At 39.4% G+C, this 23,598-nt stretch overlaps 1 protein-coding gene across 1 annotated transcript in view; it reads left to right on the top strand.

Annotated features, from left to right (window-relative positions):
- Positions 1-23,598, top strand: part of bmpr2b (bone morphogenetic protein receptor, type II b (serine/threonine kinase)) — a 79,296-nt gene that overhangs the window by 26,805 nt on the left and 28,893 nt on the right. The window contains exons 2-3 of the mRNA XM_084420707.1: positions 10,492-10,680; positions 12,019-12,192. Of these exons, the coding sequence (XP_084276833.1) occupies positions 10,492-10,680; positions 12,019-12,192 (363 nt within the window). The remainder of the gene's footprint in view (positions 1-10,491; positions 10,681-12,018; positions 12,193-23,598) is intronic.

The following is a 23,598-nucleotide window of genomic DNA, read 5'->3' on the forward strand; positions in this document are numbered from 1 at the left end:
GGAAGTGGATTGCAGTGGAAACGTCTCTCACTGTATTCATAGAGCCACAGGCAGATGAAGTTGCTCAGCTGTATACTGTAATGCACGGCACTAGCACTGATTCCTGGAAGTCAGAGTCTTGAGACAGAGACTGTCTCTGCAAGCTCCTGAGAAATGGCAACAAGACTCCCAAAGGGCCCCAAACAGCCAATGCACACTAATATCACAGTTGAAAAAGTGCCAACAAATGCCTGCAGAAGCTAATTGCATTTTGGTGTTTGGCCCGTTTGAGTCTGACTGTTTTGTAGTTTGAAGCAGTTATTCTAAAATAATAAAATTATAGTTTTTATTAGTGTTTTGAATTAGTTTTTATTTTTAGTGTCAGTTTTAAGTGTCAGGTTAATTTTTTATTTTAGTTGAGTTTAGTTTTTTAGTTTATTTGAGCTTTCAGAACAAAACAATAAAAAAAAAATATATATATTAGTTGTTGTTAACTAACCCATAGGGAGAGAGAGAGAGAGAGTTTGTGAATGAAAAACCTTAAAGGGTTAGTTCACCCAAATTCTGTCAGTAATTACTCACCCTCATGTTGTTCCAACCATGTAAGTCTTTCGTTCATCTTCGGATCACAAATTAAGATATTTTTGATGAAATCTGACAGCTGTCTCACTCCTCCATAGGCTTTCAGAGGGACCGAAACTCGCCGGCCCAGAATAGTTATTAAAAACATCGTTAAAATAGTCCAAGTGACTACAGTGGCTATACATTAAGTTTATCATGCGACGACAATACTTTTTGTGCGGAAAAACAACAAAAATAACGACTTTATCCAAGAGAGTTCACGGGGACGCATGCGCGAGAACTGAGATTACGGCGTTCTTCTTCTACTACTTCTTGCTACTGGCTGCTCACTCCTTGGGAGTATTACCGCCATCTACTGTACAAGATGACGTCCCGACATTGCCGGAAGCGCAAAACGGTCTGTTTATAAGCAGAGGAAGACGCGCGCTGTATGTAAGGCAAGCTATTGAATTCGACACTTATTGTGATATTATTAAATTATTGGGAGTGAGCAGCCAGTAACAAGTAAGTTAGTAGTAGAAGAAGAACGCCGCAATCTCAGTTCTTCTCGCGCATGCGTCCTGGCGCTCCCGTGAACTCTCGTCAGAGGCCCACATTGAAGAACACTAATAGTTTGATAAAGTCGTTATTTTTGTTGTTTTTCCGCACAAAAAGTATTGTCGTCGCATGATAAACTTAATGTATAGCCACTGTAGTCACTTGGACTATTTTAATGATGTTTTTAATAACTATTCTGGGCCGGCGAGTTTCGGTCCCTCTGAAAGCTTATGGAGGAGTGAGACAGCTGTCAGATTTCATCAAAAATATCTTAATTTGTGATCCGAAGATGAACGAAAGACTTGCATGGTTGGAACAACATGAGGGTGAGTAATTACTGACAGAATTTTCATTTTTGGGTGAACTAACCCTTGCTAATCCATTGTGTCACATTGCAGTAAAAACCTATTTCTGTGAAATAGACGCATTAAAAAGAAAAAAGCCAGAGGGCACAAAGTGAGCTGCAGTAGAAAAAGAAAAGTGTACAATGCAACTTGTCCAAAATGCTTCATATTAAAACACTTCAAAGAAGGTCATTAGCATCAAGTTTTACATGGGCATGGTTTCCGCAACAAGCGCTTTGAATTTTTAATTTTTTTGGCTCACAATGTGTAGCATCATGCTTTACATTTCTTTTACGTTTTTACATTTGCTTGAAAGAAAGCATCGGTAAGATATTGAATTTGTCAAAAAAGTGACCAACAGATTGTTGGATAATCAGAATAGTAATTACGGTAGCCCTATTTTGAAACCAATACCACAACCAGGTTGGTATCTTGTATCCATCTACATCCATTCTGCCTTCATGTTAATTCAGCTAATCTTATTGAGATGATCATGATATAAAGCAGACGTTAGTGTTAGCGTCCAGGGATGGAGAGCTGGTTTCCTGCAGTGGTGGATAGATAAGATAAAGTATCCTGGACACGGACAGGGTGGATGAGACTCTGATTGTTATTAATAATCTGAGCAACACTGCAAGCGCCACAGTGTCTGTTGAGTTCAATAAAATTCTCTCTTTCTGCGTTTTGCTAATTGTCTAGAGGCCTGTTTTTGTTTTGAAAAGCATTTAAGCCAGATAGTGCTGGCATTAAAAGCTTTTTAAGATACATTTTCATGTATTTTACATGTTAAGACTGCAGCTGAATCTCACACGTGTTTGGTGTGTTGCCTTGTTTTTCCACTTCAACTTTGATTAAACGGGTACACTGAGACACGATGAACACAAATTGTCCTGAGCTAAAGGGAGAAAGGCTGTAGAGCAGTAATTGTATTATTTTTCGATTCGCTGTTCCTTGCAGCGAGTCGATGGCCTTGTCCCTGAGGCTCAGTAGATGTTACCTTATGAAACCACAGCTCCAAATAAATTCCTGCCTGTTAAAAAGATGGATTTGTCGCTTCCTACTCTTGAGTTTTATCACTGCCTTGAGCTCATCCTCATCCCCACTTCTGGTTGTTTAGCTAATTGCTGTTGCAATTTAATGACTTTTTCGATTGCTTGTGTGAGCTTGGTTCAGGGATCAAGCTAGGATCAAGTACTCTTAACGCCAATGTACTCTAAGTCTTATGAAAATTATTGGAGTGAAGGAATCTCCTCTCTAATTATATATATTGCAGCTGCAATTATAGTTTCTAAATGTGTGCAATTATTATTATTATTTTTTTTCAGTTAAAATACTTTCTTCTGTCTCAGCTTAATTTTCCATTTTCCTAGGAATGCATTGATATTAAAATATTCCTGGCTACAATAACAGGCTTATAATTAATGTAATATTAAGGCTGATAACTGATAAATGGCTGATTTAAAATTCTATACAGGTTTTTTATTTTTTTACTTAAATGTAAAATGAAACGCTAAACTAAAATATGCCTTTGAAATTGTGAATTTAGGCATCACAACAAAATAATCTACAATAGGAAGATGAATATTCATTTTGAGCTTTGCTAAAGATTATATTTAACAGTGTTATTAAATAGTTAAATATTTTTGAAGAATAACTTTAAGCTTTAGATGACAACAAAGGTAATCTAAATGTAAAAATATAGGAAATGACTATTATTCAATATTCATATTTAAAGGGGTCATATGATTCTGTTTTAAAAGTTTGGTATTTTATTTATTGGATGTAATAGAATAGGTCTGAAACATGCAGATTGTTACAAAACCCCTCCTTCTTAAAAGCACAGAGTGATCTGATTGGCCAGTTAACCCAGTGCGTTGTGATTGGCCAAACACCTCAAGCGTGTGTCGGAAATGTAACGGCCCCACAGTGGAAAATGAAACCTTATCCGTACCAGCTTGCCCGGATCAGCAAGGAATGGAACAGTTACGCAATGAAAACCGTTTGGCCCGACGGTGGAAAAGCGGCTATTGTCTTGACCAATGGTGTGAGTTTGTTTGACTGACCAATGGCAGTATTCAGTAAGCCAGAAGAAGAATTCTTGGTTTTAAATTTGCTTTACTTTGTTCTTACTACAAATGCCACACTTAAACTTCTATGCAAGATCTACTGTATGGTAAATGTTCACACAGCCTTCCTTTCCTTACTATAGTACAATGACATTTTATATCACACCAATATGCCACTTAAAGGCAGGGTAGGTAGAAATGGTCTAAAAATTTTATTTTTCAAATTTGTTTAAACTTTATGTACATATCAATACATAATTAAAATGTAAGTACTCTGAAAAAGAAAGTATCAAAATCGAGTGTCTGTAGACCTCTCACGACTGTTTTAAAGACATCTCATTATTTCCATTCACTCCACCCCCTCATTTCTGTGCTTCTTCCAAAGCCACGTCCCCAAAACACATGAACGCGCGACTCCGACCGCTGAGCTAGAGGACGCATTATTTACCTGAGACAAGCGGAGGGGAAGGGGCATTTTTTTGCCTGGTTTGCCTTCACTAACTGCATATGCCGGTACTGTAAATTTAGATTGCTCTTTCTCTGCCATTGTTTTGGTATTCCTAGGTTCAGTGCCTTCTTCTTCTTCTTCGATAGATTTTATTGGCAGCTTGCAAACATAGTGCATTACCGCCATCTACTGGACGGAGGTGTGATCAGGTTCCGTGCCTCTCGCACTCCTCAAATCAAACCGTCGCGCGCAAGTGGGTAGGTGCTGTGTGGCAAAAGGGTGGTTGCCATGGTTGCGAGAGAGTGACAGTCGCCTAAGCCAATCCTTTGATTCGTCCCGAATCGAAATAATGAGCTGTGTTTAATACAGATTAAACGGTCTAGAGTCACTTGATTTTTATACTCTTTTTTTCAGAGTTCTTACATTTTAATTATGTATTGATATATATAGAAAGTTTTAACAAATTTGGATCTTTAATTTTTAATAAATCCTACCTACCCTGCCTTTAAAGGGATACTCCACTTTTTTCGGAAATAAGCTCATTTTACATCTCCCCCAGAGTTAAACAGTTGAGTTTTACCGTTTTAGAATCCATTCAGCCGAACTCCGGTTCTGACGGTACCACTTTTAGCATAGCTTAGCACAGATCATTGATTCTGATTAGTCCAGTAGCATTTCTTTCTAAATGACCAAAAAGTTTCAATATTTTTCCTATTTAAAACTTGACTCTTCTGTAGTTAAACCGTGTACTAAGATCGACGGAAAATGAAAAGTTGCGATTTTCTAAGCCTATATGACTAGGAACTACTCTCATTCCAGCGTAATAATCAAGGAACTGTGCGGCTGTACCATGGGTGCAGCAGGCGTAATGATATGACGCAGCGCCTGAAAATAGTCCCCAGCTCGGTAACTTCTTCCAACGTGACCGGGACTAAGTTTGTCTAACCTATTAGACCTATTTTCAGGCGCTGCGTCATATCACTACGCCTGCTGCACCCATGGTACAGCCGCACAGTTCCTTGATTATTACGCCGGAATGAGAGTAGTTCCTAGTCATATAGGCTTAGAAAATCGCAACTTTTCATTTTCCGTCGATCTTAGTACACGGTTTAACTACAGAAGAGTCAAGTTTTAAATAGGAAAAATATTGAAACTCTTTGGTCATTTTGAAAGAAATGCTACTGGACTAATCAGAATCAATGATCTGTGCTAAGCTATGCTAAAAGTGGTACCGTCAGACCCGGAGTTCGGCTGAATGGATTCTAAAACGGTAAAACTCAACTGTTTAACTCTGGGGGAGATGTAAAATGAGCTTATTTCCGAAAAAAGTGGAGTATCCCTTTAATCTAACTGCCTGATGGTCTTGCGTGGTTCTGCCTTGCCAGATGGCCCTGGAATTGTTGAACCATCCTCCTTCCTTTCATTTGGCCCCCAAGTTCTCCTAGGCCAAGCTGGAATGAGGTTTCTGCTGGTGCCCCCTCCAGTGCCAGCACTCCTCCTATGCCTTCCTGTATCTGAGAGCCAGCCTGACAGCTTCCCTGTCCATAGAGACATTGGCAGGAGATGGGGCCTGTGCCAGCCTCTCAGATAATCTACTCGAAAGGAAACGGCCACAGGCCCTCCGGCTCTTTGGCAGACACAGCCTCAGCTTTTGGCCTCAGCGGAGATGTGATAAATTAATCATGATTTGTACTCGGCTTAGGTTCATGTAGTCCTTTACTCTGATGTATTCTTTATAGAAAAGCCCAGTTTCGTTTTTCCCAGTGCCAGCAAAAGAGTCAGTTACGGTTGTTACGAAGTAGCACCAGCTTTTTTTTGACTGCACTTTCCCTTTAAAATGAAGACCGGGAGGTGGAATTAACACAGGCCGAAGGTCCCCAGTAAGGCAGAGTTGAGTGTTATCTGGGGAAAATGCTGACAGGCCTCTGAGCGGCAGCTTTAACCTTGAGCCGGTGCACAAACAGTAGCAGGGTAGAGTCAGGCTGGTACAGACTCCACTCCACTGCCCCCAAAAACAATCCCACAATCCCCCTCTCCCCTCCCTTGTCCTCACCCTCCTCCCTTCTGTGGTTCTCTCCCGATGGAGAGCAGAGCACCCTGCCACCTAGAGGTGGAGGAATGTTTTCCCGCCACCAACCAGAGAAAATAAATATCCGAGTCATTTGGGAGATTCGAAGATGCCTGTCTTGCATGTCCAGATGGAACGGAGCCAGTTGGTGAAAGCTTAATTAATCATGACATGAGGAAAACACTTGACCGAAATTCTCTCATCCCAGCTGTACTGTACAGGAATGAAAGAAATTCAGATTGTGCCGTCAGACCCAATTATGAGAAAAAAACGTCTCTTGGGATTCAAGGAAAAAAAAAATATTGTACCAACTGCAAATCTCTACTGTGTCTGGATGACTATTGATCAGCTATAATGACATTTCTATCAGACAGTATCTGAGCTGATGTTGAAGCTGATGAACCAGAAACCTCAACAAAGTCTTTCTACACTGATGCCAGACAATTAAATGGCTCCCATAATGAACAATGTTGTCTGTCGACCCTACAGTGTGGCCAGTGTGACATAATGTGATGTGCCTCCTTCCACTATCCTGTTAAATTTAGTTTCAACCTAAACCAACTTACCTGCCTGCAATTTTCAAGTTATCTCAAGCACCTTGATTAGCTGGTTCAGGAGTGTTTGATGTGGGTTGGTGCTAAACTCTGCAGGATAGTGGGTCTCCAGGAGCAGGGTTGAAGACCTCTGGTCTATGACTCCGGAAGACGACAAAATATCACCAGACAGAGACTGACTTCTTATTGCTGGCATTCATGCATTGAAGTAGAACAAAATGTGAAAGTTGTGGGCAAGACAGATTCTTGCGGGATTGGTAATCCTTCCCAATCAAACCTCTACCTCAAATCATTCAATTCATCAGCACAGAAGAGATGTGCCAAAACATGACTGATGTAAAAATGTTCCTTTTCAAGTAACTTGCAGCTTTTTATTTCAGAGCCTAGAATTCTATAATATACCTCATAAACTAGGCAAGTGAGCTCTAAACGAAGATTGTGGTGTGTCATGGCCCTGTTATTCTGTAACATAGTTATATCAGCTACATCATCGTTCGGCACTTAAGTCAGTGGAAATGTGGGCCAGCTTTGAGAAGAAATAGTCCTATCTCCTCAAGGAGACACTTGAGAAAACCCCTTGGCAAACTCTTAACCAATAAACAGAGATTTTGTCTCAGTGCCCTGCTATAAGGTTTAGCATTCTGCTGTTCTTCTCCAACACACAAACTCTGAGCCACTTATGGCCTGAGGTGTTGCTCTTGAGCCAGACAAAATGCTACACTGTTTTCCTTTGCTGTGTGCTGTTCTGTGATTGGATCTGAAAGTCGTGCTGTAGGGCGCTCTTGTTCCTTTCTACCCCTGTGTCGGGGGGTAGGCCACGGCTTCTCACCCAAATTACAGGAAACCACCGCGCCTAATGACCTGTGTCGCTGACTCAAAAACAAAGACAGGGCCTAAAATACACAATCGGCACAAACGTGAAATTACACCCCCTGTCGCACTCTCGTAACAGCGCAAAATCTGCAAATACAAATGCTCAATCTCAGAGACAGTGTGTTACAGGGGAAGTGGACATGAGCATTAAACATCTGCCGCAGCCCTCATGTGCTCATTACCGTCAGCAGAGACGGGATCCTCCATCTTTAACTCTGTAATTGGGAGGCATCTCCGAACCATCAGCGGCCCTGTATGGCCCCCACTGGAGCTCTGTGTTTTGTCTTGATGAGAGGCACGCCAAACTGGAACAATTTTTTTTCTCCCCTAGCCACAGAGGGACCGTTTTGCGCCTCGGTCTCAGGTCGAGCAGCGCTGTTTTAGATTAAGGATTGCTCGTATAATGAGGTGTCCTGCAGTGTCAGGCATCCGCGGCTACGCAAAGGACACATTCATCCTAGCTTGCGCTACCACTTGCTGGTGTGTGTGTGTGTGGCATGATATTAACCGGTGCAACCGTTTCAGGCTTCGCTCCTGTAGAGGAGCAGACAAAGGCCTCCCTCAGAGACATACAGCGGCAATTCTCTCTCTCTCTCTCTCTCTCTCTCTCTCTCTCTCTCTCTCTCTCTCTCTCTCTCTCTCTCTCTCTCTCTCTCTCTCTCTCTGTCTCTGGACTCCGATGGGACGTGGATACGGCGAAGATGCTACCAGGGGGCTCTTTCCCCTCCCAGCTCGCTTGTCTGAACGCTGTGAATACAATAGTCCAGATCCATGACTTCACCAAGCCTGTTAAACGAGTGGCATTATGATTTTTCCCTCTTGGTAACTCAGACACTGGCCTGGCGATTTGCATGACATTGCGGGTAAGAGAGAGAGGATTAATTCATTGGATACAGTTGGGGTGAGTGCAGGCCAGCTGCGGTGGAGATTGCGATCAGCCGACAGCAGAATTCAGCCCCGCTGGCTCTGCCCATGGAAATGAGGGCAATCCCGTTGGCTAGGGCCCTTATCAGTCATCATGGTTTTGTGTTCTCTAACTACACGGCACTGCTCAAAAGGTTCGTTTTCTGCACGTACTCTCAGTGCAATGTTGTTTCCCCCCTCTTTTCTTGTGTTGTCAAGACAGTGACTTATGGGAAGCACTGTAAAGGAGTTTTTTGGGTGGTGTGCATTGTGTACACACAAGTGAATTTGTACATGGTTGGTTCAAAAAGCAGCAGGTGCGCAGGAGACCCCAGGTGTTCTGTTCTTTTTCACCCAGCATTAAGCCATTGGACCGTTTCAGATCCTCCCGCCCCTCCTATTGCGTCCGATTAATCAAGGTTTAGCTATCGATCAGAAGTACGCACCCACATTCAACCTCATTATCCTTTGCACAGAATTAACTCCTTCAACGAGGCTGAAAATCATTTTGTAGGGCTGAAATAAGTCATATGTAGGCCCACACGGCACCCTGCATTGATTATGGGGAGAAATCTGTTAAAGATGAATGAACTGAACCGAAATCATTATTAAATTTGTCAAAATATCTAATAAACAAACGTGCGAGGTGCAAACGTACATAATTGCTGAATTATGTATGTTTAAAGGAAAACCACTTGTAAATTGAACGGTAAAAATCATAATGCTTAGTATATGGCTGAAAGTAATAATTTTATTGTATTATTTAAATATATATATATATATATGTCATATTAAAATTCACATTAAATTAAATTAAATTCATATTAACTTCAAATATATATAAATAACACATTTTCTTATATATATGCATGTGTGTGTATTTATATATAGAAAATAATTATACTCCGTACACAGACATAAATTATGTAAACACAAACTTTTATTTTGGATGCGATTAATCGTTTGACAGCCCTAATATATATATATATATATATATATGCTGTATAATTATAAAATATTGCATATAATTCATTTCATAATTTATGAAGAAGGTTATAAAGATTATGAAGATTTATTAAAACAAACAAATATAACATTTAAAGCCCCCCAATAGTCAATAATGTTATCCCTTAAAACAACTTACCTTTGATCGCAGAAATTAAAAAAAATTCTTCATGCCTTAAAATATCTTGAATGTAACTTTACACCCTTGCCTCATTTAGTATGAACGGTTCTATGAATATGCAAGTAAGCCCCGCCTCCACTCACTCACACCAGCTCAGAGATCCACTCATTGACAATCACATGTTGACCTGATTGGTTACAAGGTAGTTTGTGACATCAGAAACACCAGCGATTTGATAGAGACTGCAGACAGAGATTGTCTTTTAAAGACAGTTTTAAAGAGAAAACACTCAGCAATGGTGTTGACTTATGAATTTGCACATGTTTTGTCTTAAAGCATATTAAAAACACCACATAGACATATAAACAACATTTAAAAGCTTGATTTTCACCATAGGGGTCTTGACTTTTTTTAAGTTAACATAAACTTAAATTCAAGTAGCTCAAATTATTTTGTCAAAATGTATCGGTGATGTGAAAATATGTTATTGACGTAATCTTAGCTAGCTGTTTTGGAGACGTCGGTCTTTCCCCATTAACATTATGATGAAATGGAAGTAGAGACAGATCTTTACTTTCATATTGTGCTATTCACACATTCTAGTGTAAAATGTAGGGTGGAGATTTGGTTCTATCTATCGGTTATTGGTTGAATTTTGAGATGTGGGTGTTCAAAAATGGAGGTAAATGAATGTGAGCTTGCAGTTTAAATGGACTGAATGATTGGGGAAGTCCTGCTTATGTCACCAGAGAGAAGTCGTTTTCACCGGATGACCAGTTTTGACATTTTGATAAAAATTACGAGCTCAATTTTTTTTCTAAATGAAACGTACAGTACATCATGGTTGAATTGTTCACAATAAGTTCAATAACTTGGATTTTTATGATCGGTATAATTAATGATCGCTTTCTTTTTCCATGCTGTGTATGTAGGCCTACAGAAAGTGTTCCTGGCGGATGTTGCATGTTCTGTTAATAATCTCATCTCTTTTCATTTGTTGTGTCTCGGCAGCTGCTCAGAGTGAGGAGAGAGAGCGGGAGTGTGCTTTTAAGGACCAGCACCAGCAGGTGGATGAGCAGAGTGTGGCTGGTGACTGGCACATCACCAGAGAAAATAACACCATCCTGTGCAGCAAGAGCAGCCGCTGCTACGGCCTGTGGGAGAAAACGCATGACGGCGAGATCCGACTGGTCAAACAAGGTCAGAATAAACTCAAACACACAAAAACTTTTCCACCAAAAGCCTTCAATTGACTTCTGTTTTTCTTAAAGGGACAGTTCAACCAAAAATATACAGTCAAACCAAAAATTAATCAGACACCAGATAGGACACCTATAGTTCATTTATGTAAGTGAGGATAGCAAAATAAAGTAAACTGTGACATATTATACCCAAAAATTCTTCATACAGTGGACTATTAGGAATATTTATAAAAACTTGGGACCAAAAATTGTTCAGACACTTTGACCTGACCATGTTTTGCTGAAGTGTTTTTTTTCTTTGATTGCTAATGCAACCTTTTTACACCACAGACTGAACAAAATGAAGCATTGCTTGGTAATTGGTTGACCTAAATTGGTATAATCTGACAGCTATTCAACCTAATTCATTTGTGAGACAGTGTAACAGAAGGATGGGCTAAACCAGTAAAATATCAACCCTAACCCTAATTTGATGACTGAGTTCTTGTAGTATTTTATTACCATTTTCTAAACTATAGCGAATAAACTGTGATAATGTGGGAAATGTTGAAGGTGTCTGAATAAATTTTGGTTTGACTGTAAGTTTGTTCATTATTACCACCATGTTTTTTTTCAAAGTATGCTATTGTTGTCTGCTTAGCTTACCCACTGAAAAATGACAGCATACTAGTTTGAACTATTCCTTTAAATTAAGCTAATAACTGCACCCCAACGGACCAACCCAGAGTCTGCTAAATAAAGATTTGCATGATATACATTCAATAAATAAAATCAAATATATGATCATTTAGATAGCTTAATTAAATAAAAAGCAGAATTAATATTCATTTTCATTTTAAAATGTATATAAAATATATGAATGAATGAATGAATGAATGAATTAAAAATGGATATTAGTTTACCTCAGTTATATTATATTTAGCTTAATTAATATTCATTATTTCATTAATTCATTGTAACATTGAATTGAATGTAATCTAAATAATTTTATGTATTTAAATAACTGGCATAATATGATATAATAAAACAATGCAATATAAAATAATGTTATGAATAATATAATATAATATAATATACATTTATATACATTTATATAAGTATTCATTCATTGTCATTCATTAATTAAATGGCATTTTAAAATTGTATTATATTGAAGCTAAATTATAATGATTATTCCATTAATTCATTGGCATATTAAAATGTATATTATATTTTATTATATTATATTATATTATATTATATTATATTATAGTCCTTGAAATGTGCGTACACCCCCCCCCTCACTTTACAGTGTCTCACTCTCATTCACTCAACCATCTGCATCTTTTCATCGCAGGCTGTTGGACTTACATCGGCGACCAGCAGGACTGCCATGACGACCGTTGTGTGGTTACCACCACGCCGTCGCAGATACAGAACGGCACCTACAGATTCTGCTGCTGCGGCACCAACATGTGCAACGTCAACTTCACCGAGAACTGGGTGCCTAGCCCCACCAAGACCAGCCCCCGTAAGTCCTGCTAACACTAAACCGAGGGCCTCTGCACCTCTAGGTCTCATCTGAAAGCTCCATGTCGCTGTCTGAGAGTCAACGCCCATATTAGATTTCTGTGATACAGTAGAACTGGTCTTGCAGGATCCATTGTCATCAATCTCACCACAAATCATACTGATCATGTTCATATATGAGCATGTTGTATGTTCTCATATACGTAAATTGTCAAATAAAGAGAAACATCTGTAATATGCTAGGGGACTCTTTTAGATGATTATTGTCCTGTATCAGCTCATTTCTACACTTTTACAGAGTGTCGGTTCAATTATTGTAGTATTAACACTAAAAAGGGAAATGCTTGCTAAAATTAATTTAGAGTGAGCGTTTGAGAGAGAGAGCACTAGAGTGATCGGCAATTACCAACATACTCAATTACTAACATTAGAGTACCTGTGTGTGGGTGACTGATTTTACTGTTGAGAAACACGTTAACGGCTAACTGCATTTAATGTGTTCATCTGTCTCTGCTTATAAAGAGTGTGGTGCATTATGGGATCTAGGGCTATTCTGGTCTAAATGATTGTATAAATTATTCTATGTGGTTTGGACTCTGTTGGCTTTTCTTTTATGTTCTCTTCTACTAACTACTGTATCGACTGTGCTTTGGAATGTTGGGTAAGAAAACTCAATAGTCTAATAGTCATATTGACTTCCATGCAGTCGATGGAAGGTCAGCATCCTCTCGGCCATGGGGTCATTGCTTTTTAACATAAATGCCCACACAGTGTTGTGAAGTAGCACTTTTGTATTGTTAAGCTTTTTTATTTTTTTTCTAGTACAAGTATGTCCACAATCTATTGTTCAGTTATGGCTGTCTTTAGCTTTTAGAATTAGCACCAGCTCCATTACCAAATTCCCATCAACAAATTCATTATTTTAAGATTCACATTGATTCATACCAGTTGTTGGCCTTTTTCGACATTGCTCGTGATTCCATAATTCTGTTGAAGTCGTAGGTTAACTTTGTAGGTTACTAAATATTATTATTTCGTTACAAAGCAGCCCTATGGTACATGTTCAGCCAATATCGGACTATGTTTAGGTATCTAGAGACTCGTTTGGGTGTTGGGTGTCGTTTTACAGGGGTTTTGGACACTTGTTAGCTGGTAAGGCTGAGAGACCATGTGGCAGACTTGTTTAAAACCACCTACTGTATTACTATTAAAAATCAGATGTTGAACCAACCAAAAAGTCAATAAGCTATTTTAAATGGAAGGCAGGCTTCCTCTCTCTTATAACCATCATATTGAACATTGCAATTGACCTTTCGCAAAGACCCGCCCCCCTTAGTTACTGTTGCTACGTCCGACAAGCTCTCACACCACATAATTTACTTGCACCCTCATAATGCGATTATAATGGGATTTTGGCAATATTGTGTTTAAACTTTACCTCATGTAAACATGCTTCGATTAAACTAATGCAATTAAGCTCATAATCGTATAAATTAATGGTGCACATGTAAACATTCTCACGCAGTGAAAATAACATTGCGGAGGACACTGTCAATGCGCCGACAGAGTGAACAGACAAGATAGAGCATAGGTTACTTTTGGAATGAAACAAAGTCTCAGCTTTCAAATTTAGTCATTTTTTTAAAAAGAAATTCAAACAAATACCATTTTGCGGCTCTTCAATGTGTCGTGACAGATCGATGTTTTGCCTCAGTTCAAGCGGGATGTGAACTCATCATCTCTTCCTCTTTATTACTAGTTACAGCACCAACTAAACATGAATGAACATCAGAAGGTATGTTGTTTCAACTGCGGAAAGACGTCAATACACGCCGTTTTTCAATACTCACCATTTTTCCACCGACGGTAATCTAATAACTCTACTGTCTGGTTTGTTTGTTGGACAAATACAATGGGGCACAAAATATCGGCATTATGATTGGTCAGATCGCCTGTCAATCAAACTCCCGGCGAAGGGCGAATTCCACGGATTTGTTTAAACTATGAGTTGCTCCTCCTGGACAGTGTCTCTGGTTAATAAATACTAAGTCCCGCTCAGATGTAGTCCTGCTTTCAACTAACCCATACAGCCTTTCATTTCCCATCCTCACTCTCCTAGAGCTGTCTTAATGCCTTACTTCAGGACAAAACCACGGCTTTACCTCTTTCTTTGTGCCCTCTCATTCTCTTGCTCGCTCTCTCAGTTCTTTTTCTCCTTTTGTGTTGCTTTTGAGAGTGTATCTAAAGAAATGCCGGATGGCCCTGCTTAAAGGATAGAAATGAGTCACACCACAAACGCAATCAAACAATGCAGTGAAAAATAGAGTGAAATACAGGGGGAAAAATCAATGGCTGTCAGACTTTGTATAGTGAGTTATTTGCATGCTGCTTCGCTTCTCGCACCTCTTTTCAGCGCACTTTTCCCGTTAGTCTCTTTTTCTCTTTCTCCCGAAGCACAACTTCTCAAGCGAAGAGCCTTGAGAAGCAAGTTTTGATTTAAAGAAATGGAAAAATAAAAGGTTTTAGGCTCAATGAATGCAATGAATGCATGTTTAAGCTTTGAAGGCTTGACCCTGGAAATCAACTTTGCACAACAACATTCCAATTAATCTGTCTCTAAAAACAAAATGAGAGGTTGAATGCAGTAGTGCTGTGGAGGGGGCCCCGCGTTTGGTGCAGTGCCTGCGTGAAGAGGCCACAGAGTTTGAGAATACATTTGAGACTCAATGTCATCCAATCGTGTTTCTGCTTTCGAGTGTTACCGGGCGGAATGCCCGCGCACATGTGTCTTTTGTATCCTCAGACACCACCAGACCGTTTGTCCCCTTACCGCCACCACAGAGCCAGTCAAACCTTCTTTTCCCCAGTTACACCGTATAGCAGCAGGGTGCACTGCATCCAAGCCCCTCCCACCGCAGCTGTCCGCGGACATGCCTGCACGCATAGCGAGAGACATCAGACTGACCGTATCGGCAGTCCTCAGCACATGCGAATAGAATCTGCAGCCTTGTGCAAAATGCACCGACACTTGCATTGATGGACGACGTCTTCACACACATGTTGCTGAGGTCTTCCTCGTTGAGTGCAAGACAGCTGGCATCGTCACTTGTTATACAATCCATTTACCAATATTTTCACCCCTCCAACACCAAATTCCCAGCTCCGGATGTGTTATTCCGTGAACAATTTTTTTTAATTATGGATATACGTAAGTGAAGTGCAGATTTGGAAATGTTCCATCACCCCATTTTCTACGTTTCCATTTACTTGGAGAGCTGCTGTGGTGACTCATTTGTTTTTTTTTTACTAATTTATGGCAGCTTTTCAGCTCTCAGAAAATGGGCGGCACAACAAAAACACGCTCTTAAGGAAAGATTTCAACAGAAGGAGGATGTCACACCAGAACCAAAGGCTGTGACAGGAGGAATTATTTCACTTTTAATCCTGTAGAGCAGCAGATGTGAAGACATCCTCCGTGTGAACATATTCCCGGGACTGATGATAATTGTTCACGCAAGTGTTACGTTCCAAAAAGAGAAATCTCATTTGAATGCCACAAGCTTTACAAACCTCTGAATTCTGCAGTGTGAGCAACAGTTTAGAAAGATTAGGGTGGCAAGGTTTCTTTTATTTTGCTAACAATAGCAGGAGGAGAAAAAAAACCGCACTCATTCTACAAACACATTGCTTTAGATAGTGTGTAAACTGAGCATCACCAAACATGCTGTTCTGCTGCATCATAGAGGCACATTGTTAGTGTGTGTTTGTGAGGATGTGCGCACACCTGCTGACTGAGTCCAGCTGTTTTGACATCAACACAATACACTCTTAACATTCTCTGTGGGTCACAGAGCCGAACTGTTTTAGCCTTATTTATGACATGCAGTGTGTGATTGACTGCACAGACTTTCACGCAAGAAGATTTTAAAAAGAGGAAATGCATTCCTGTTGGTTTCAAAGCTTCTGCTGAGATCATCCACCCTTTTTTCTGAACGTTTGGTTGATTTCTGCATGTTGAAATTTTAAAGGGGTCAAATAATGCCATTTTTGTACAAGCTAATATGATTCTTTAGGGTCTAAATTAAAAGTCTGTAATATACTTTAATTAAACATTCTCATTAGTATTGTAAGAAAACACTCATTTTACCTGGTCAAAAACAGCTCTGTTTTCAGCACGCGTTTAAGTGCATGTGACTTTAAATGATAATGAGCTTTGCTCACCCCGCCTCTCTGTTCTGTGCGTACACCGTAACACAATAACACAATATCCATAACGCGTTGTTCATTGTAAACGTGGGATTATGAATTATATTGAGAATGTCGTACATAGAAAACATGCCGTAATGTACCCTGAGTGTAAACAGCCGCATTCATCGTGAAGCCTGCAGCAAGCGATTTGCAAAGATTAATATAAATATTAATATAAAGGTTAATAAAACATTACACTCACTTCTTCTTCTGGAGGTGCAGCAGGAACACGAATAGTTGGTATCGATCCTTTTTTCAGGAGCAGCTTCTTAGCAAAACCAGCTTTATACTGACCCTCGTTTGTAAAGCAGTCTGGTGTGTGAAATGATTCATGCAAACATGAAAGCATTGATGTTGATTGTGGGGAATATTCCCTTCGAAAACAAACTCAGCCACTGCGTCTTCAGCGGTTCGGATTTAGGAACATCAAAATGACTGCTGTGTTCGTTATTACACCCAAGAACAGAACACCACAATCGCTTAGACGCCATTCTGCTCATAGACAGTGCTCCAGCGTATCAACAATGACGCGCGGACTATGATGACAGACAGCTCGCTCACGAGCGAGGGCGGGTCTGTGTTGAAACGCTGCTGTCAATCAACAATCGTGGTAGGGACGTCGATTTTGTGTCGTCACAAAATCGAACAGCTTGATTTGAGATGGGGGAAAACATATAAGAAAAAAAAAAAGAAAAAAAACACTGGATGGATTTTTATCATTTTATGATGGTTGTGTACAGGCACTGCCAACACACATTTCAGTACAATCAACTTGTAAAAGTGCATGTACCATTATATGACACATTCACTTGGGGAAAATCTGCAATGCAATTTCTCCACATGCATATCTAAAGGGCCTTAAGAATTAAATGTTTTCAGTATTTGTAAATGTATAAATTTGTATATATATATATATATATATTTTTTTTTTTCATATAATCAAACATTTTTCAAAAAATGTCCTACATTTGCACCAGGCTTGGCGTGAATAGATTTGGTGCAGAAAAAGGTTTCCACACTTCCATGCTGTTTATTTATGCTTTTGGCTTGCCGTGAAACAGGGCTGTTGTTATCCACAGAACAGCGCACATCTGCTAGCCTCTGACTGATTTTGTAAGCCGTACACCTGCTTAGAAAATGTGAAACGCTCTTTCAGAGTCACGCACACAAGTTCACGGCGAGCTTCATTTAGATGGACGGTGCGATCTCCCAGCTGAAGACTGAACGGAGTGTGAGAAGCCTCTGATCGATCAGGCATAGATTAACCTTGGCAGCTGTTTTAATTGCGGAGGGGGAATGATCTCCCTGACACACACCTCCTCTCCCTCTCTTTTCACACATCGTCACCCTTCACCCCGGCCATAACTTAGTGAGTTTTCTCTCCTCTCTCTGGGATGGTGCTCTATCCTCCTCTCCACTCTTCTTCATGGTAACATGTATAATGGCTGCTAGAATCCCATCCTTTCACACAAGCTTTCTAGGCTGCTCTAGTTTATGATGGCCCTCTTCCTCTCTCATTGTTCTCATTGATAAAAAGCAGCTGCCCTCCGGTGAATATTATTTTAAAGCACTACACCACGAGAGACTGAGTTTCCAGCAACTACGTGATTAGTTTGTCCACACTAAATGCAAAAATTCTGCAATACTGCACGGTAACATGCAGGATATCAGGACATGATTTATTTAGGAAGTTATGCAGAATGGGATTTCACGATGGGTTGGGGATACGCTAAGATGTCAATAAAATCTCAGCCTGTTACGCTTTGTCCTAACTAGGCACAATCAAAAGACAAATAATAAAAACGATTTAAAAACTCTGTTCTAATGGACTGTTATTGAACAGATTTTTGTTTGCGTTCAGTGTGAACCAGTGTTGTTATTGTTAACTTAAACTATTAAAATGTTTTCATTATTTGAAATGAAATGATTACATGAACGCTTGAACTTATAAATTAGAAAGGTTGCCTTGGCAACTAACTGAAAATAAATAAGTTGAAGTTGAAGTACTTCTAAAACTAAGATTAAAAAAAATTAAAGATAAATATAAATAATTAAACAAATTGAGAAAAGCACATAAAACTACTAAAACCTAAACTAAAAGTAAAATCTGGAAATATACAAATAAATGGTCATTCAAAATATTCGTACATAGTTTATAAATTAGTGTTGATTTTGTCAGCTGTTTTAAATTTTTAGTTTTTATAATATTTAGTCAACCTTGCTCTTCTTTTTGTTTTGTCAAGTTTTAGTCGACTAAATGCTTGGGCAATTTAGCCTAGTTTTAGTCAATGAAAACTGTCATATTTTCATCATGCTGCATAATGGTTAAATTGATCATCACAATTATTTTGCTCAAAATTATAATCGCAACGGTTGTATGTATTTTTACATTTTATCAGAATCATTGCGTTTTCACCTATAAGCACAAATCAAAAGAATGTCGACTCGCATGTATGGTTTATTTGACCTCATCTAGTTTCCTGATTTATTATAGGCTATTTATCATATAAATGAACTGTCTGCATTATGAAAACTGATAAAACAAGAAACTTCTCAAAAATTAAAACGGTGAAATTACTAATAACAATTCCAATAATTCCAAATGTTTTTCTATTAAAACAACCGCAAAAAAGTATTTTTATTGCCACACAGAGATATCGCATGTTGATAAAGTCACAGTTATCGTTTAATGACACTGGTGTCGTCTCGTCTTAGTAATGGAAAAAAGCTCGAGATTTCGGTACACTAATATAAATAATACTAATATAACACCGATGTGAACAAACAGACAAATTGTTTGTCACTAAAAACAGTTTGATCACTGACTTGCCAAGGACATGCCAAAATCACAAGCTCCCGTCTGATTGGCTAATATGCAACGTTCATTCGGTCTCTTCCCGTCTCTTTCAGAGTAGGATGGAAAAAAGTCTAAAGTGATTCTGTCATCATTTGCTCACCGTCTTTCCAAACCTGTATGACCTACATTCCTCTGTGGAACATAAAAGAAGATATTAAAGTCAAACGGGTTTGGAACGACATGAGGGTCAGTAAATGATGGCAGAATGTACATTTTTGGGTGTTCTATCCCTTTAAGTGCGATTAAAAACAGCCTCCCATTGCTCATCCAATTAGATTTCAGAGCTTTTCTGCATTATTTGGGTCATTAGAGCATGTGTGTGTGTTTGTTAGAGGTGCATATGAGTGTACGTTGTTTGTTTGAGTATGTTTGTGGCTTGTTTGGAGCGCGAGCATGTGCGGACACGTGGGCGGCACACAGACTGTGCGGAGGTGAGATGAGATTGCCAAGTGCCTATAGTGACAGGGCAGAAGATCTACCAGCCTTCACCTCAGGTTGCCGCTGCTATATCATCGTAAAGCTTTGAGCAGTTGCTTTTTTGTGTGTAGAAAATTCCGTATTCAATATCTACCCCTGGGACTGACAAATGAAGAAAATTAGTATTGAACTTCTCTGCATGATGGAAAATTAAGGGGATGAATTGTTTCGATCGCTAAGATGCTTGTTAAGACTAACATAAGCAAGTGCTTAAATATAGACGTAAATGCTTGGCAGATTGTGCAGTCCTGTTGTACATACTTGACATGCATTCTTGCATTGCTGTGATGATAAACCTTAGCAGTCATATTACCTTCAAATATCTGTGGCATTAAACCAGCGTTATCATTGAAGTCCCTTTTAAGGCAAGTGATATTGCGTGGGTGTTTAGTATTTCTACCGAACCCTTCCAAATGTGTATAAATAACCACCACACACACTGAGAATGCAGCACACGCTTGTTTCATGTTTGCATTCTGACAGTGATTTTGATCACGCTTCTGGCCTTAGAGAATGTGAAAAGCACATGTAAAGAGGAGACGCGTCACAGCGGCTGAACAGACGGTGTTCTTCTGTATGATTCAGCTGGAGGATCGTGGCCGGTGGTGTTATTGATGGGGCCGTTGCTGAGACAGAACGACTGTGTCTGATTCATGGCCGTGTCAGCACTCTCTCCCCGCCTGGGACTCCAGATGTGCTTCTCCCTGACAGGGGTCACGGAGGGTCAACAGATCTGAGGTCACAGGGTTCACGGTCACAGACGTGCAATCTGCTGTGAGAAACCTGAGCCCGGCGCTCGCCCTACAGATGTCTAGACGCTCCACAGACCCGTCTGCTGATCGAGAGCAGGAACACTTTTCATTTGAGACTCGAACAGCATCGTGCAAGGTCCTCACAAGTGACGTTTTTTTTTATCCTGTGCTGATGTATTTCTGGAAAAATAGGGCCCGTGGGAAGCTTGAATTAATGATTTTGCAAACTAATTGTTCTTTTGAATAATTTTTATCTATTATTATTTTAAAGAACCAATTTTGCTGTTCTCCTAGATACTAAAGGAGTTTGAATTCGCATCTATTATCTTTTGTCAAAGGTGTCAAAATGAACATTTTCATCACTTACACTTCCATTAAGATTTTTACACTCATGGAAATCCTGACAATATCATCAAAATATTTGACTAAACTGCGACTTTCAGGCCTGGAAAAGTCATGCAAATGAATCAAATATTTAAAGGTCATGGAAATTTCTATAGTGAATACAACATTTTCTATGCCCAACTATTTAATTGGTTAGTAATCTTTCTTTCTTTCTTTCTTTCTTTCTTTCTTTCTTTCTTTCTTTCTTTCTTTCTTTCTTTCTTTCTTTCTTTCTTTCTTTCTTTCTTTCTTTCTTTCTTTCTTTCTTTCTTTCTTTCTTTCTTCCTTCTTTCCTTTTGTCCCGTCCTTCCTTCCTTCTGTTCCTTTCGTTCTTTACTTTCCTTCCTTTCATTCCGTTCCTTCCTTCCTTTCGTTCCTTCCTTCTGTTCCTTTCGTTCCATCATTCTATTCCTTTCTTTCCTTCCATTCCTTCCTTCCTTTCTTTCGTTCGTTCGTTCGTTCGTTCCTGCCTTCCTTCCTTTCATTCGTTCCTTCCTTTCATTCCGTTCCTTCCTTTCGTTCCATCATTCTATTCCTTTCTTTCCTTCCATTCCTTCCTTCCTTTCTTTCGTTCGTTCGTTCCTGCCTTCCTTCCTTTCATTCATTCCTTCCTTTCATTCGTTCGTTCCTTCCTTTCATTCTTTCCTTGCGTTCTTTCTTTCGTTCCTTCCTTCTGTTCCTTTCGTTCGTTCATTCGTTCCTTCCTTCTGTTCCTTTCGTTCCATCATTCTATTCCTTTCTTTCCTTCCATTCCTTCCTTCCTTTCTTTCGTTCGTTCCTTCCTGCCTTCCTTCCTTCCTTTCATTCGTTCCATCATTCTATTCCTTTCTTTCCTTCCATTCCTTCCTTCCTTTCTTTCGTTCGTTCGTTCCTTCCTGCCTTCCTTCCTTCCTTTCATTCGTTCCATCATTCTATTCCTTTCTTTCCTTCCATTCCTTCCTTCCTTTCTTTCGTTCGTTCGTTCCTTCGTTCCTTCCTGCCTTCCTTCCTTCCTTTCATTCGTTCCTTCCTTTCATTCGTTCCTTCCTTCTGTTCCTTTCGTTCATTCGTTCCTTCCTTCTGTTCCTTTCGTTCCTTCCTTCTGTTCCTTTCGTTCATTCGTTCCTTCCTTCTGTTCCTTTCGTTCCATCATTCTATTCCTTTCTTTCCTTCCATTCCTTTCTTCCTTCCTTTCATTCGTTCCTTCCTTTTATTCTTTCCTTGCGTTCTTTTGTTCCTTTCTTCTGTTCCTTTCTTCTATTCCTTTCGTTCATTTGTTCCTTCCTTCCTTATATTCCTTCCTTCTTTCCTTCCTTCCTTTCCTTCCTTCCTTGCTTTCATTCCTTTCTTGCTTTTTAATAAAACTTGGGTGTCTGTGCAGTTGAAATGTAAAAACTGTTTTGAAATCAGTCCTACATGACTAGAGAAAACAGTATTTACATATATTACCAACATTGTAACTATGCAAAGCTGTTTGAAAATCTGCAAACTTATCTTATTTTTTATGTCTTAATTTTATCTTGTCTTGCAAACTTATTTTATTTTATTTTCATGCAGGTCAGGTAAATGTAGTGGTCAAAAGGTGTGTGAACTCTGCTCCATTCATCCTCTGTTTTTAATGTGTCTTTGTTCAGTTCAGGTGTGGCAGTCCTCCACACTGTGGAATAGGGTTCCTCTCTCTCTCTCTTTCACAAACCCAGGGTTGTTTTTGCTGTTTTGTGCTGAAAATGATAATGACCGGTCTCGGATCAGTGTGAAATGTCTCCGCCTCCACCTATGCGGAATCTACGGCCTGCGCTGTAACTCACTTATGCAAACGAGTCTGTTTTTGTCACCATTCCTCTTCTTTATTGAAAATCCAGTCGCCCTCCATGAGATTATTTATCAGAGCGGTGTGAATTGCAGTGGGCTCAGACGGCCAGGAATTATACAGCAGTCGCCATGAATAAAAATTGAATAAAGTGGAACACTGAATCAGCCGTGAGAGGATTAAAGCCATCCATATGGAATGAGAAAGAAAACACAGAGAAGAAAAAAGCAGGACAGGAAGTGAAAGTGGGAGAAAGGAGTAGGTTATCCACAGAGGAAATGCCTTTTTGACTCAGTCGCTGCCAAACTGCTAACTGCCGGAAAGCGTATTCCTCTGAAATGCGGAAAGAGCATCATAGGGCCTCTAAACAGCTGCTGTTACAAAGACAAGAAAAGCCAAAAGTCAAACAGGAAAAACTCTATGTCACCGTAGAGCTAGATATGCCTGTTGTATTTGGAATCCTTCATCCCATTCATTATGATCGGCACACATTCCCGCTGGTTATTTGCCAGTTCAAATGTAGTAGTGCCATAATATTCCTATCCCACAGTTTTGGCAGGGTAGTGTTGCTTCAAGCCTTCTCAGTCTTGTTAAAGTATTATTTAGACACTAAACCATTCATTTAGATATTTCAACTTTTGTTCTGATAGTGATGTAAATGATGTAAATGTAAAATAGTCTGAATAGATTTAGTGTGAAGAATTATTTACTTTGTAAATTATTACACCAGTGGTTCTCAACCTTTTTGACTCCAAATCCCTCTATTGTCCACAAAAATATTAAAAGACCCCATGACTCCAGTTCATGATTTACTGAATAACGATTAAGGGAAAGGATTTTAAAAATATTTTGTACTCACAATTTCTACCTCAATATAAATAACAAGTGGGCTAAAGTCGT

This window comes from Rutilus rutilus (assembly GCF_951802725.1).
Source record: "Rutilus rutilus genome assembly, chromosome: 10".
Classification (NCBI taxonomy): Eukaryota; Metazoa; Chordata; class Actinopteri; order Cypriniformes; family Leuciscidae; genus Rutilus; species Rutilus rutilus.